We start from the raw sequence: 15,973 nt of genomic DNA on the forward strand, positions 1-15,973 counted from the left end.
AGTAAAAATTTGGTAATGTAAAATTTTGCTCGACAATTTTTTTTTATAATTTTCGCTGTCGGGTAGAAAGAAATTTAAATAAAGTTAACAACAATTAGGTCTGACCATCGCGGGTGAAGTGAGTGGGCAGAGTGTGGATTGTCTTTGCGGGTTTTAAGAATGGTACGCGCGGAAACTATACGTACAAGTGTTATCTACATATGTGTGCGCGCCCACGCACACTGGAATGTTTATTGCAATTGACCAAAAATTTGATGTAGTTTGGATATTGACATTCAGTTTTTTTTCCGTGTTTCTTAAATATAATCAGTATCAGTAAAAGGTAAAAGTAAAAGTGTTATTTTTACCGGTACAAGTTTAACAAACATGAGTAATAAACAAATTACATGCCAAGAACATCGCAACATTTTTGTTTGAAATAGAAAAGTACTTTAACGGTCAAACTCATTAGTCCAAGGCAATATCAAAAAGTACCTAATAACTACGGCGATAGAGTTTAATTACATGTGCTTCGATATTAAAATTAAAAAGTTTAAATATCAAAAAAAAAAATAGTGGCTTGGGATTTGAACCGCCGACCTTACGTACCAACGGCGGCGAACGGTAAGGCCACGAGACCAAACTAGCATATATGATGACAAACTTACATTTGATGTTCGTTTTATCTACCTAATATCTGTCATCCGCGTCGAACACTTTTAGTAAATTTTGAAAAATGGTTTGATGCAAAGTGTCAAATGAATTTAACAGAAGTAGTTTATTCCTAATTGTATCACAAGTATATAGAGATAGAGTTCAATTTTGTCAAATGTACCGATATTTTTGCGCACCTTGACTGCTTCGTTACTTATGACGCTGTGGCTGCTACGATATTTATGAGCATCTTGCATGTACTCATATATTTGACGCTGTGTATGTACCGATGTATTTGAGCAGGGTGAATGTATCTATTATTTTGAAGACTTTTGTTGTACCGATATAATTGATTACTTTTGATGTACCTATATATTTGCATATCTTGTCTGTGACGATCTATATGACGCTGACTGTACAATCTAAATATCGCTCAATTCATAAATTATGTCATGGTTTCGAGTTTGCAAAAAACGATAGAATTGTTTTTTTTTTTATGTAAAATGTAATATCTTCATGACAACAGAACTTTATACATTGACTGTAGGGTGATATGAGAATATTTCTAAAATACAGGTGTAGTTACAGCCGCGATTTGACGGTATAAAGCAGTCTTTCCCAAAGTGGGCGATAACGCCCCCTTGTGGGCCCTGCAGGTCTCAAGTTGCGGGTTATAGTAAGGTCGCAATAATTTAATTTGAAGTTGGTTTTTCAATATGTGAAAATATGGGGGCGCTAAAAAAATATTTATTCTCAAAGTGGGCAGTAGACAAAATAAGTTTGGGAACCACTGGTATAAAGTTTCATTATATCAAATAAGAAAGTGTATGAGAGTAAAGGCAGCTAAATATGTACTGCGACCTGGCTCAACGCCATAGCTCAGGGTCAATGTCAGACGTAGATCGTCGGTGTTATGTCGATGCAGCTCCAAAGATATGTAGAGCATCCTGGTTGTTACACATTACAAGTTAGTGATGTGACATTCTTTTTGCACTTGTTATCGATATTTTTCCATTTCAAGTAAATATTAACTAATGAATCGATAAGGCTTAATATATAAAACTTACATTACATTTACGTAAACCTTAAATATTCCCATACAATCTTTGATTTCCCTTTTTTCATATTGTTTGAATGCAAAGGGAAACATTCATAATAGAAGGATGTTAGAATATAAAAGAATAAGCACGGTAATAATTCAGACGTAATATTGGTATTTGAGTTTTTTCCTTGAAATGTCCTAAAAAAAACGGGAATGAGATAACATAGAGATAAGATGAAGTAAAAAGGCGAAATATTAACCCTTATCTTAGTAATCATATTTTCTAACACATTACAATAAATTCTTGTGATTAGTTGACTCGACAAGGCATGCCACATCTCTAAAGCAGTTAACTATAAATACTGTTATGAATGAGTGCAGTGTTACGTGAGCGACGGATTAGAATAGCTCTTCGCCCTTCTTCCTCCTCGCAAAATAACCCACATATGCTACTAAAATGGGAATATTTTTTTTTACATGTGTCCTGGTAACGTTCAATTTATTTAAATGGTTTCGTAACACTTTATCTAGAAGCTTCGGTACAGTCATACAATTTATCTTTTAAATTGTCAAAACAACTATTTTCCTCGAATATTATTAAACATCTTATTTCGATACGCACTTATTACGACGCAGTTAGTCACATCTACATCGTAATGAACTCATATCGATATCGTGTCATAAATTAACTTCACTAAAAAAAAATGGGAAATTGTGCGACTAACTTGGGCGTTATAGCGTAAACAAATGACTGTAGTTTTATTATTCTTAACGTATAACCTTGAATTTATACGATAATTTTATTACATCCGATTGCTCATTTTGCTTGATTTCAATAATTTAGCCTACTGGATACGGTATTTGATTTTATTTTACCGTTTAATTAACATTATTTCTAAGCTTTGATAAACCAGTGCGTATTAGATTACTAGTAGAAGTTTAATTGTAGTATTTTTTTCTAATAATGGAGTAATTTTCCAATTTGAACTTAACCGATCTTCCAAATTATCGTAAAGATTTTTGGCGACTTATTTCTTTTATCGTTTCGTTTATATTATTTATAACTTTACTGCTCCTAGTTATAATAACAAACATTTAAAGCTTGATACATTTTGTGGTGATAGCGCGTGAACGTAAATACGTCGTAATGTGGTGCCAAAGTCCACAATAACAAGTGGGCTAGTAATCATCACAGTAATTGTGTATGCGTCATCTTACTCTTACTATATATCTTACTAATATTATAAATGCGAATGTATATCTTACTAATATTTAGATGGATGGATGGATGTTTGAAGGTATCTCCGGAATGGTTCAACGGATCTTGATGAAATTTTGCACAGAATATAGTCTGAAAGAACACATAAGATACTTATTATTATTTTTTATTTTACGCGGACGAAGTCGCAGGCGACTGCTTTTAGGGATTATTAAGATGTTGAACAATATCGATTTGATAAGACGACTTTATAAAAACTGTTGCTACCCATTCATCTAGAAAACGTATCTGAAAATTCGATTCATGATATATTGGATAGGATTAGATAAATAAACTGAAGTAATATATTATTTAAGGTTATGTACGATAGCGTAGAATTATCCTTTATCCGTGTTACATTTTTTGATATTGACTGATAAGTGATAACTATTGTTTGCCATTAATTAATTAAAAAGTGTTAACCCTTAATTCGATGGTGTCCAGTGTGACGAATAACTAATTATAAAAAAATCTACTGAACTAGTTTAGAGGAAATTACGTAAGTATGACTTTATTACTTAAAAAAAAAACTTTTTTTCCTACAAAAAAAATCGAATTAAGGGTTAAACTAAAAAACAAAACACTGTTGTTCCTATAATGTGTAATTCTGAAATGATTCCGTAGTTTTCTGCAAGCTTCATAAAAATGCGGATATTAGCAGCTCATGTCTTAAATTATAATGGTCCTTGATTATTATATTATTTTTTTGTAAGATATTTATCATAATTAAAGATCTCATGATAACCAAACGATAGTGTAATGCGTATCATTTTTTAAAACTTTTTTTTACAAATTTACACACTGGTCGAAGACAAACCTCGAAACTTTGATTCGTTAAAAAAAATGTTTACAATATAACTCAAGAGCTTCTATTTTTTCTTTATTCATATTTAGCCACGATTTTGTAATAAATATTGATTGTAATGACACAAATAACTCCTTAACTACAGACTTAAATGTAACAACGATATTTTATTTAGGTAGCAATGTTATTTTAGTAGTGGGTTTCGATCAAGCCATAAACCTGACTATCGGGACGGACTTCATAAAGGTCCCGTCGACCTTCCAGAAATTAATTGCCATGACTCAGTTATTTACTACGCTTAATAAAGGTTGTATGAACGAATAGCTGTTGCCCGAGACTCCGTCTGCGTGGAATTTTAAAAAATAATTAATTAGTACCCTATGTTTTCTTTAAGACTATGTTCGATGCCAAATTGCAGCGAGATCCGTTATGCTGTTTGAAGATACCTCCTAACAAACTTTTGCATTTATTATATTCGTTAGACTAAAATTAACAAAATTCTTCCTTACATTATAATTATGAGTTATGGATCTATGTAGTTCATCGTGGATATTCGATTCAGGCATTAACATAAAAACAACGTTCACAATCAAAATTATATGTAGAATTTATTTTATTATTCGTTAGTAACAATATAAAAAGTGTTATGCAAAAGCTATTTAATTTTCTAACTTTGAGCTCATATTTGTCATTTAAACAACATATAAGATTGTCCTAAGAAGATATAAAGTTCAATAAATGTACCTCGAGGTTAGATTTGTATACAGTGTATCTCGGTTCACATATATTATTGTTGCGACCGCGCCTCCAGCGAAGCGTTACAGATAACATAACATTATTCTACATTAAAAAAAAAACATAAACAATGTTAATCGCAGTTTTTTTATTAGTTATTTAGCATTTGGACGCGCGTAAAAGAAAATTCTCAAAGCTTTTTTGTTTTTTGTAATACGAACATACCACAGATCCGGAACAGATTTTTTGTTACAAGCAGTAATAGACAATCAAATCTGTCAGGCTCAGACGTCACTAAATTTGTCAAGAGTGTCAAACAACAAAAAAATTGTTTACAAAATAGTCAAATATGTTTGCAATATTTACGAATTTATAGAACTTAATTTTGCATTTTAATTCAACATGGATAAACTTATAATTAATAACTTTTTTGTGACTTGAGTGGCGTACTATGTATATGCAAAAGATCAAACGAAATGGCCGATGATAATCTATGCGCTTTGCCAGCCGAGATCGTGGTATACATTTTTTCATTTCTGTCTGCAAGAGAACTAATCAAATGCCGCCAATTGTCTATAAGATTGAAAGAAATAGTCGACAGCATGATTCAAACTGAAGCTTTGTGGCAACAGCACTGTAAAAAGGACTTTTCGAGCATTTACCAAATGGCTCGCTATAAAAGTAAACCAGGTTTGCTGTGGTATAAAATCTACAAGTCTTTGAAACTGTGGTGTAAACTAGCTTACGCCCGCGAAGATTTGGACGAATTCGCTTCGGCTTCAGAATTGAGTAACGAAATTTCGAACGTGATAATACTAAGAGATGGTTTGATAGGAGTCCATACCAGGGGTGGCATAGTTTATTATCATATTGAGACTTTAGATAAAGCTAAACGCGAAGATATTAAGGGAACATATTTACGTTACATGGAGAATGATGATATGATCGTTGTCCTGAGCTACAATCTTCAACTATTTATCATACGCAAAACCATTCAAAACCCACGTTTTGAACCCTGTGCAACGTTTGATAATGTTAAAACTTTTTTACTGATTGATGAAATAACGTACTACGTTACTTTAAGTGATGATATTTATGAATGTAAATGTAACCTTTCAAGCGAGAGATTGGAACATTCAGATGATGGTGTTATGTCTTTAAGTTACAGTCGTAATAAGCTTTATATTCTGACTTTTCAACGCAGTATTTACTCTGTCAATGGTAAGAACCTTGTACTAGAATGTACATTGAGTTCTGATACTAGTTTATTGGATCAGTTATCGAAGTATAATTTTCTGGAGAGCCTCGATTGGAGAATTTATAACCAATGGATGTATGTACTTAATCACAATCTGCCTCATGGTCCATTGCGTGATATAATTAAGGTCCGCATTTACGGCGATGTTGTTTTTGTGGGATCAAATTGGGGAGTTTTACGCATCTATTATGCACCGTATACGGGTGAAATATTCGACCTATATAATGCAGAACCAGTGAGACAATTCAATTTTATCGAGCGCTACGATTGTCCAGTTCTATCGAATTGTCCTATCATTCAGATAGATGTGTCGGAGCGGGAAGACGGACACACAGTTATTGTAGCAATGCCTAAGAAAATAGCCGTGTTAAATTTGACTCATAACTTCAAGAGAACTGCGTCCGTCGCTATGTTGCCGTACCATGAGAATTCGAAAATGAAAATGCTGAAGATTAAAGACTTTCTTTAGTTCCCAAATTATAATAGTATAACATAACATAATTTTAAGAAAGGCTTCATTTGTGTAAACGGTCTTTTCACCACTATTATTGATCCAGTTAGCAGAGCTAGGATCATTGATTACTGTCCATTTCGGCACAAAGTATTAAACGGTTAATCAATATGAAGTTATTACTTTCCTCATTGTTTTTCACTCGTTAAAGTATTAATAATACAAAGAAACATATGACATTAAACCTTTTCACATTATAATTTCAAATGTGCGTTTTTTTTTCAATATTAAGAATATTCAATTGATTTTGGAGTTTGATACATTCATAAAAAAACATATTAGATTCCTAAATCTAAATGCATTTCCTTATCGTGAAATATTTAGAACGCTATAAAACGAATCGTTGATGCGAATGATTAATTTTTTTATTGTATTCCATTGATGAATCTCAATTCCAGTTGTATTTATGATGCAATAAACACAAATCAATAAACTTCATTGAACAGTCAATTTATAAAAACGCATTTTCACAAATCACTTATCACCTCGTATGCTGTGTTGTTCAAATTATATCTTTTCGATAGCCTCTTATCTATAACGAGTTGTAGGCATAAGGTCGTTTAATCAGAGATCTTTGTCTTGAACGATCCTTGTGGGCTAACTGATTGTTGTTATCTTACGCAATACTCTTATCTTTTCCAGCACTTACTACAATAATCTTTATTTTTTACCGGCTTCAAAAACAAGGAGGTTCTCAATTCGTCTGTATGTTTTTTTTTGTTGACGAACACGTCGATAAGTCCGCCCCTAGCAGTCCGATTTTCATAATTATATTTTTATTCGAAAGGTGTTGCGTGTCATTTTTCTTTGTGCGAAGTTTTTCTAACATAATCATCACCATCTTCAATGTATCCAAAAGAGTAGCAAAAAATGAATTGAAGCTAAAAATGTTACACCAAAAGTAGTTGATATCAATGACAGGAGACAGTTAATGTTACGTACACCGTTAAATGTTTTCTAATGTAATTTAAGTGAAGACGACCTAATTTTAAAAAGACGTTTAAAGAAATAGAAAACTCATGTAAATGCGTTTTAAATGCATGCTGAAATTCAATAAATTTTGTATCGTATTACCATTAGGTTGTCGGGTCAATTAAAATTAACACTATTGTTGCGTAGAATGAATTAATTTGTAAATTAGTTTAAAAAAAATCATGAATGTTACCGAGAGAGTTTTTATTTTGTGTTTGACCTTTATAAGCTGTTCTGTTACTTTAGTAAAATCATAAATATGCTAAATCTCTAAACCGTGAGTTTCTGAGGCCAAAATCTTTATACAAAAACATTGTCATATCTGTCTTTATCTTTGACAAAATAGAGATGTAAGAAACCCACTGTAATTCGGTTAATTTGATTAGGATGATTACGTATCTTGGCTTCCTCGAAAACTGTAATCGAAACTGAGTGACAGTCGACACGTACGAATATCGAAGCGCACGAAGGCTTCGTGTGCAGTATCACGTGGTCCGCAACATGTTCCACTAAATGTTTATTCTCGAAACATGTGTCATCGGCCGTAAACTTCGTGTGGTTGTGGCTTTGACCGCTTGACCTTTGCAATACTCAGAAGTTTTTGCAATGCTATTGTTTATATTTTACCTGCGATGTGACGTACGATTTAGATGTCTTAAGTGTTTTGCATATGAAAAAATTCTTTCTTCTCCTAATGTTTTAAATCAAGTTTATATTACTGTCCTAAAATCATATATGACCGATAATCTTTATGGTAACAATCTTAACTTCCATAGTATTATGTTACTTATATCTTACTTCTTACTAATATTTAAAATGCGAATATTTGGATGTATGGATGGATGATTGTTAGAAGGTATCTAGAGAATGGGCATGAATCTCGCTGAAATTTGGCGTAGATGTAGACCATAGAACGGTTACGATTTCTTTTAATCCCACGCGGACGGTGTCGTATCCGACCGGTAGTTTAGGTATAAAATATATTATTTATTGTATTTATATAATAAGAGGACGAATCACAAATGCTAAGCATGACACCTGCGTACTTTAGATTAGCGCATCGATTGTAAAGTCGGGATTAATATTTATTGAGCGTGATGATTACGTCGTAACATGTTTATGGTCCTTCGAGTCGACCTTGTATTATGTGTTTGTTTACGATGTATATTAATGTTTATGTGTATCTATGTATATTCAATGTTTGCAGAAAAGACGATCGATTCCATTGATGTTCCTGTAAGTAATATGTTTGATAGTGTTTTTAAATAAACTACTAAAACGGCAATGGACTGCAATCTACGTATAAGTTCGCGTTGGTATCTGCTAGCGTGTTTCCACTCAAGGTAATGAAGGCGTGGTTGTCTTTATACCTGAGACTTCATTTAGATAGAGTGTTAATGTATACGTAAGTGTTAAATTATGAGATGTATAATATTTACCCGATACTACGTCTAGTGACGACACAATCAGTTATCATGTATTACTGCAAATTGTAAAATGCAAAATGGAAAGGTAATTTAAACTTTTTGACCACAGTTCGATTGATTATTTAATAGCCCAGTTACTAAATTTCTACTTGTTTCAAAGAAATATTTCTTTGCAACGGTTTTTTTTTGCTTGGACACAATCCAAAACACGGTAATCTCTAGCATTATGCTTGAGCATGATCTTATCAATTAATCATATTGTCGTCATGTTTATTGTCCTTTGTGTCTGTTTTATTGCACTTTTTATGCAGTAGATTCTCGTTTGGGAAGGGCCTTGTTGTTTCTACTTAGTTTAAGATTACTAGTACTGTGTAAACGTTCTTATTTTAGGCTAATACTTCTTTTGTACCTTACAATATCTTGAACAAGATACTACCACAAAACTCAGTTCTATATTCTTTCCATGAGATTTGGTCCTATAATAGAATGTTAACAAATAATGCTACGAATGAAGTATTTAGAAAGCTATTTAGCATTTTACGCAATACTAAGACGGCAAGCTTCTGTTTAGTTAGAGGACTTTGAACTCTGTCAGGATCGGCAACAGCTGGCACGCGTGACGTTGCGCCTTGATCTAGCGTAATCTCGAACATTGTGATAATTGTTGCGTGACGTAGCGACAGCGAACTATTTCTGTATTCTATATATTTGTTTAACCTTGTTTGACACCTGCTTAGGGAAAGGTGAAATAGGTGATTGTAATTTACATATTCCTTATCATCTTGTGGCAATATATTTCCGTTTTGCTTGTTTAATGAGGACGGGAATAAAGAGCACACTTTTGTCTCCTATAAAAGAATAAAAACAATTGAAACACGCCAGAGAATTTAGCTTCTGATCATGACCTATTTAACCCTTTATGTCCTGCGTTCTTATATACGCTAAAGTTAATAATTATGTACGTTCTACTGCGTTTTATGTTGTTTACATTTTTATATCGCGTCGCCGTCTGCGTCACATTGTTTATTTTCATTTGCAAGTTAAATTTAACGTAGCACTATTTTTTCTTCGGTACCGGTTAGAAATTTCCGTGAATGTCGACTGTTCTAGAATTAATCTTGGCCGACATTTGGTAGTACGATCGATGGATATTTTTGTTTGTATTTCCATTTTAATATGGGAATAACGTGGAAAATATTAGATCGCGCGTTTGGCATGAAACGTAATATTTTGGTATTGTATATTTAGGAGTTTCGTCACTTTCGGAAAATACCAATTAGCAGATATTCATGAAACTTACACATAATTTACTTTAATTCAAAATATCATAGATATAGAGTATACTAGTGGGTGTTTGTTACTCACTTTTTTAATTAAAATTGGTCGCAATTTGCGAAAAAAAATTGTATAATACGATTTTACTAGGTCAAGTTGAATGACATATGAGGTAGATCCAACCATCAATAGACTTTAATGGTGCAATTACTTGAAGTTTTATATTGATTTTTGGGAATTATATTACTTGTTTTATTACTTCAAAATATTCCATATTTGTATATTTATCTAAAGGCTTTATAAAATTTATGTTTGAATTGCACAAAATTGTGATTGGAAAAATCGTAGACCATATCATGGTAGAATTTAAAAAATAAAAAAAAACTTTTGCCTGAAATCTCTGCGTTGCAACAATTGTGAACTTTCCTTAGTTGTTAATATTTTTTTGAATTATCGGATTCAGTGATTACCCATATAAACATAATATGTTGTTTAAATTTTCTCCAAACGACTGGGCATGAAGGTTCTTCCCTGTTGGAACCCAAAAGTTTCGCCTTGCATCTTATATTTGCCGTTACATCTGCGTATGAGACAAGCAAATGTTCACGGTCAAACTCAGATCGTTAAACTCTGGCCTTTGCTTTTAATGATGTCATATTAATTTTAAAAACATTGTTTTTTGAAAGAGAAAGAAGTCGTTCAGGCTATTTTATACTCTTTTCTTGGACAGCCAGCCACTTACGATTTCCTAGCAGGTCGACGACAACGCTCAGATATGTATCTTTTCTTATATTTCAAGTAACATTAGTTGGGCCATTATGTAATACGAACCACTGTAGACTCGTTCCTTACGTGCCAAAGTTCGATGTGTATTAATCTTTTATTAGCCCCCAGATTTGTTATGCAAATATTTTTGGTTGTCTAGACGCGAAGGACGTTGTTGTTTATAAATAAGAGATTGGTGTTGTAGTCCGATCAGCTGATTCATAAAACTCGTGGACTTTGCTCTATGTTTGAATACTTGAGCAAATGTTTGCCATACGTCATGACAAACATTTGCTTGTTGTGTTAAGTCATTGTTTTTCCATTTGATGGTTATGGCTGTTGGTAATTGGATTTATTTAGTGTCTTAAATGTGTGAAAATGGTAGGTATACTATATATGATTCTTATTATATAGGTTAGATGAATACCATTAAAGGTTTGCCACCAACGAAATAAAATGCGCAGTAATTTATTAAACTGGGAACCCATATGGTGTACTTGCGTACATCATATGACTTGCCAAAACGTTTGCGTCACGATTGACAACTCGTCCATTATCATATTAAAGAAACTGGTACATGTTGAAATACGAAAATAAATTAAAACTGGTTTTATGAACGATGAACCGGTTACTGTAATCAATGCGTTCATTGTTTATTCAATCGGTAGCTAGGGTTTGCGTATAGCTTTACTTTCAAGTCTATTGTAGACGATATGCAATTTACGTAATAGTCGTGTGAAATTATCAACACCATTCAATGTTGCCTAGAACTAATACTATGACCAGGTTACAACAATGTTGTTGGTATTGTTACTAAAAGCAAACGATACAAACAAGATATAGTTTCCGCAGCTATAAAGTGCTATTGATGAGAGTGATATGTTATCAAACTTTGTTGCGATCTTTGGAAAAGAACCAATAAGGGACTGTTGTGTTTAAATTAATTCCAGCTTGACACCTTCACGCGTTCCTGATATAAAAGGGTTCTTGAGAGACAGACGGACGGAAAAACAGAGTGATCGTATAAGGGTACCGTTTATTGCTTTAGAGGTACAGAGCAAGCACTTAATTATTGATTAAAAAAATGATTGATGTTTTATCGTATAGCTAAAGAGAACCTTCTCGACCCAGTAACCTCATCTACTAGGCATTGCGGTATCACAGATCTGTAGATAGAATTTCAATTACCGCAACACCCACGTACAAATGCGACATTGATTTTCTGAGCCGACGACTCGGAAAACTGACTGGGGTGCGCTTCAAGGTTTATGTGGATGATAAATTTATATTGTTCATCACATCGGTCTCGCAATGGAATATAAAAATTATTCCATCGCCTTCTAAACAATATGTTTTTAGATAACTGTTGGGATCTTCATATAGAGTAAATTTGACCCAAATGGATTAAAAATACTTCTTATAAACAATAAGGATACAAAATAAAGATGAATATTTTTGAAGTTTATATGACCGACATGATAGCCTCAGTCTAAATAAGAAACGTCATTGTAACGTAAATAAACTCTGGAATAAGGAAGTGAGTTCATATATAAAATGTTTGTAAATTGGTATGTTTGTCGTAAACAATATGACCGTGAATTAAAAATATACTGTTTAGTTTGACCACTGAAACTGTAAACATCTTTAAATTTGTAAGAAATATATTTTTTAGTTTTCATTTTTTGTTTCTTGTTACAGGTCTAAATGCTTGCGAGAGGAAGTCATACCTGTTCTTGAGGAAGGAATTACCAGTGAGGTTAATAATTTCTTTAATATCCACTTTCGTGATGGCATCGAGCCAGATTAGCAAGGCCTCTGTAGGTCAATGTTCAGTTCATACAAAGAAACGCATCTGTCATAACTGTTTACTACGTACGATATCGATGGAGTTTGTCTAGACTATCCGAATTTCAAAAATACAATTATGCAGATACGGTTCTTTAAAGTAATCTCTCATAACAGTTTAAATAAACTGTTATGAGAGATTACTTTTGCAAATGCAATGCTAGCACGCTACTAATTCCGCCTGTAATTAAAAGAAAAACCTAATTAGTAGTCTATGTGTTCCAAGTTATGTCGTACATCCATGCCAAATTTCAACGAGATCCATTTAGCTGTTTTGGAGATACGTAATAACAAACATTCATCCATCGAAACTTTCTCAATTATAAGATTACCTTAAATCAGTCTATAAATTTAAAAATCAAGGAAATAAAAACACAAACGTAGTGTTACTATTTGTGTGTCTGTTTATTGTAGAGAATTCTAGAAACTAGTGAGGTTTTGTTCAGAAATTAAAACAAGGAAAGTTCCTGCCAGTATCGATTACACCTACCAGTACCTACCAGTACCGATCAAATTGAGCTAAATGAACGCGTAGGTATTGGACGACGTAAATTAAAAGAGATCGCGCCGAATTGTTTCATTGTTTCAACAGCGCCGAATTAAATGTTTATTAGCGCTCTTGTACTCAAATATAGATCACACATGACGACAGAATAACATTTTCTATCTTCTACGTATTTATTTCGGTGGTTTTTAACAACATAATCGTAATTTAATAATGTAATTACCTTTTACCTTACATTAAGTATCGGACTACGTTGAAAAGAAAAGTTAATCCAATTAGTACACTTTCATTTCTCATTAATACGTTTTCAAATAGTCATCGTCGTATTAAACAGTTGGTCCAATTTCAAAGAGTGTGCTGTTCGGTCCGCTGTATACTCTATGATACCTTATTAACATAGAGTATACGGCGGATATATTGGTCAATCGATTTGATAGACTTTTTAAGGTACGCACTCTGTATAAAGTGTAAACTCAGGTGTCAGGTATCGTTTAGCCTTGACACAGATCGTTAGTACTGTTATGACGTGGAAACATAATACCTGATCGCAAACGTAAACGTCTTTGACACGTCGATACGATCTACCTTCGATAGTTTGACGACCTGAACCTTGAAATTATCGCGAGATACATTACGCGCTAAGTTAATCATTGTCAACCATCGATTCATGAAACAAACAGTGTACTTAGAAAGTTATCAATGATAATGATCAAGGTTGATATATATCCGGTTTCGGTCATGTATTTGTTGCTTTTCTATGAATACGAAGATTAAAACTATGTAGCACGTGGCACAATGTAATTAGCAGCCATAAGCCGCCATACGCACAGACGTTTTTTCAACGGGCGCTGAAGTGTTCAAAAAGAACAAATCCATTTCCATGTGTCCGTTCATACGGAAGCGCTTCTAAATCGCGACGCTTTTTGTTGCATTTTGAGCACTGTGCGTAGGAAACATAAGACATTTTAAAGCTATCAACGCTCGATAGTCGCTAACGCGGAGTTAAACGCGGCGTTAAGAAATCGCCTGAGCGTATGCTCTCTAAAAACCTACAATAATTAAGTTTTATCTAAGAGGATGGTACATTTTCCCCTCAATTTTAACATGTCTACACTGTATATGGTTTCTTATAACATTACATTATATTTAAAAGTATATCTTAATAGCTGTAAGATTATGACTGTTGGTTTGTAATTACTAAACAATTATATACACATCGAGTCAATTAAGACATTCGGAAAGAGATAAAAATAACGAAGTAAATACTGCACGTAATTTTAATCATAATACTCTGTAGGTTCGTATTCGTTACAATTAAATTATATGCATCTAGCTTCTTAGTATTCTTAATTAATTACTTGTTATAAATGTATTTAAATTGTATCAAAAGGTACGTTTGTATTTCCTTTTATGTACTTCTAATTACACTTATATTGTCTTATCTTACATTATAATAATTTCGAATAAATTGGTGTAAAATCTTCTTTTGTTTCTGTACATAAACATCAATTACATGAACCGGTTTTATAGTTAATGCACGGTTAATACATCGTACACTCGTGAGTTAAAAGATACTAAGATCTTAAAGTCCCCAGCGCTATTTCATATTTGGCTATTCGAATGTGGCACATGTTTATTTTTGTTCGAATTACGTTCTGGTAAAACGTTAAATGTAAGAGGTTTTGTTGTTTTAGAATAATTGCACTTCTTAGACAATTTTACACGTGGAAGAAATAAATTGCCTACCCTAGTGCAATTAAAAACATTATTAAATAGTCTACAATATTAATCATCAAACAATATACGCGCAACTTTCGAAATCATGTCAACATTGAACTCGTTTATTTTTTGCAATAACCTGTTATATTGCGAACTGTTCGTTGCCTCTATTAAACCCAAAGATGGACAGACATTGATGTGATTGAACATGAAATTAAAATTCTATTGGGTATAGATCTGACACTCAATATCTATTTGTTCCCTAGATAGATCGACAATAGCGATACCAAAGTCAACAGTATCAATCGTTTAAATAATTAAAAAAATATCATCGTGCTCTATAGCCAAAGAGTTCATAAATATTTTTTTTATTTTTAATTTTTATTGGCACATTCTCTGGTGTCCTATCGACTTTTAGACATTATTAATTAGAATCTTTTAGCGCGAATGGCGCGCTTTTATTACAAAGTCAAGTGTCAGAATGATTAGTGAGGGGACATAAACGTCGACAATTAAGTAAGGCTAGTGTTGCGTCAGTACACCGGCACTGTGTCGGATTTTCTTCCTAACAGGTCTTTTTACAGTTTTATCAAAATTTGTCCAGTAATTTAGGTACGCGATGATAAAAATGCACATAGATGTAACTTATATAGAATACAATATTAAAGAATAATTAATTTTGTAGGTTGGCTAACATAATGAAAGAGATAGCGCTACTTCCCGAGAACCTACTACGGATGCCGTCAGTTGGTATGGTGAACCAGTGGTATGAGCGATCGTTCGAGGAGATCATAGAGTTTGAGAAGATGGAGCCAGAACCACCTATCTTAAGCCAGTAAGTAATCAATCAAAAATTACTTTTTATTATTATAAAATAACCGTTAGAATGTGAATGGCCATAAGACTTAAAGTCCAGAGTTTACATTCACTTGAACGACGTCGGATAACAGCTATGCAATAGAGACGGAAGCTTTTAAGCCACAGCGTCACAATGTTCTTTTTATAGCTCTTTGTGTGTATATGTACACAATGCTCAATAACTTCTCTTGACTTACGACTTTCATGATGATTCTTCAGGTTTTATTTTTATACTTTAAGCTATAAACAAGTCAGTACAGTGCAAACTTATATTTTGTGGGAGTATCTTAATTTAAAATAAATAAAAAAGTTAAACTCGGTATAATATTATTTTTTTATTCAACGCTTAGTGGCTTATAAAATAT

At 33.0% G+C, this 15,973-nt stretch overlaps 1 protein-coding gene across 3 annotated transcripts in view; it reads left to right on the plus strand.

The window, feature by feature from the left end:
* Positions 1 to 15,973, plus strand: part of Pdk (pyruvate dehydrogenase kinase) — a 52,394-nt gene that overhangs the window by 27,949 nt on the left and 8,472 nt on the right. For all 3 annotated transcript variants that reach the window (XM_013320872.1, XM_013320870.1, XM_013320871.1), the window contains exons 2-3: positions 12,380 to 12,437; positions 15,436 to 15,585. In XM_013320872.1, coding sequence (XP_013176326.1) covers positions 15,449 to 15,585 — 137 coding nt within the window. In that variant the 5' untranslated portion in view covers positions 12,380 to 12,437; positions 15,436 to 15,448. The remainder of the gene's footprint in view (positions 1 to 12,379; positions 12,438 to 15,435; positions 15,586 to 15,973) is intronic.

This window comes from Papilio xuthus, unplaced genomic scaffold, assembly GCF_000836235.2.
Source record: "Papilio xuthus unplaced genomic scaffold, Pxut_1.1 DF825946.1, whole genome shotgun sequence".
NCBI classification, from domain to species: domain Eukaryota; kingdom Metazoa; phylum Arthropoda; class Insecta; order Lepidoptera; family Papilionidae; genus Papilio; species Papilio xuthus.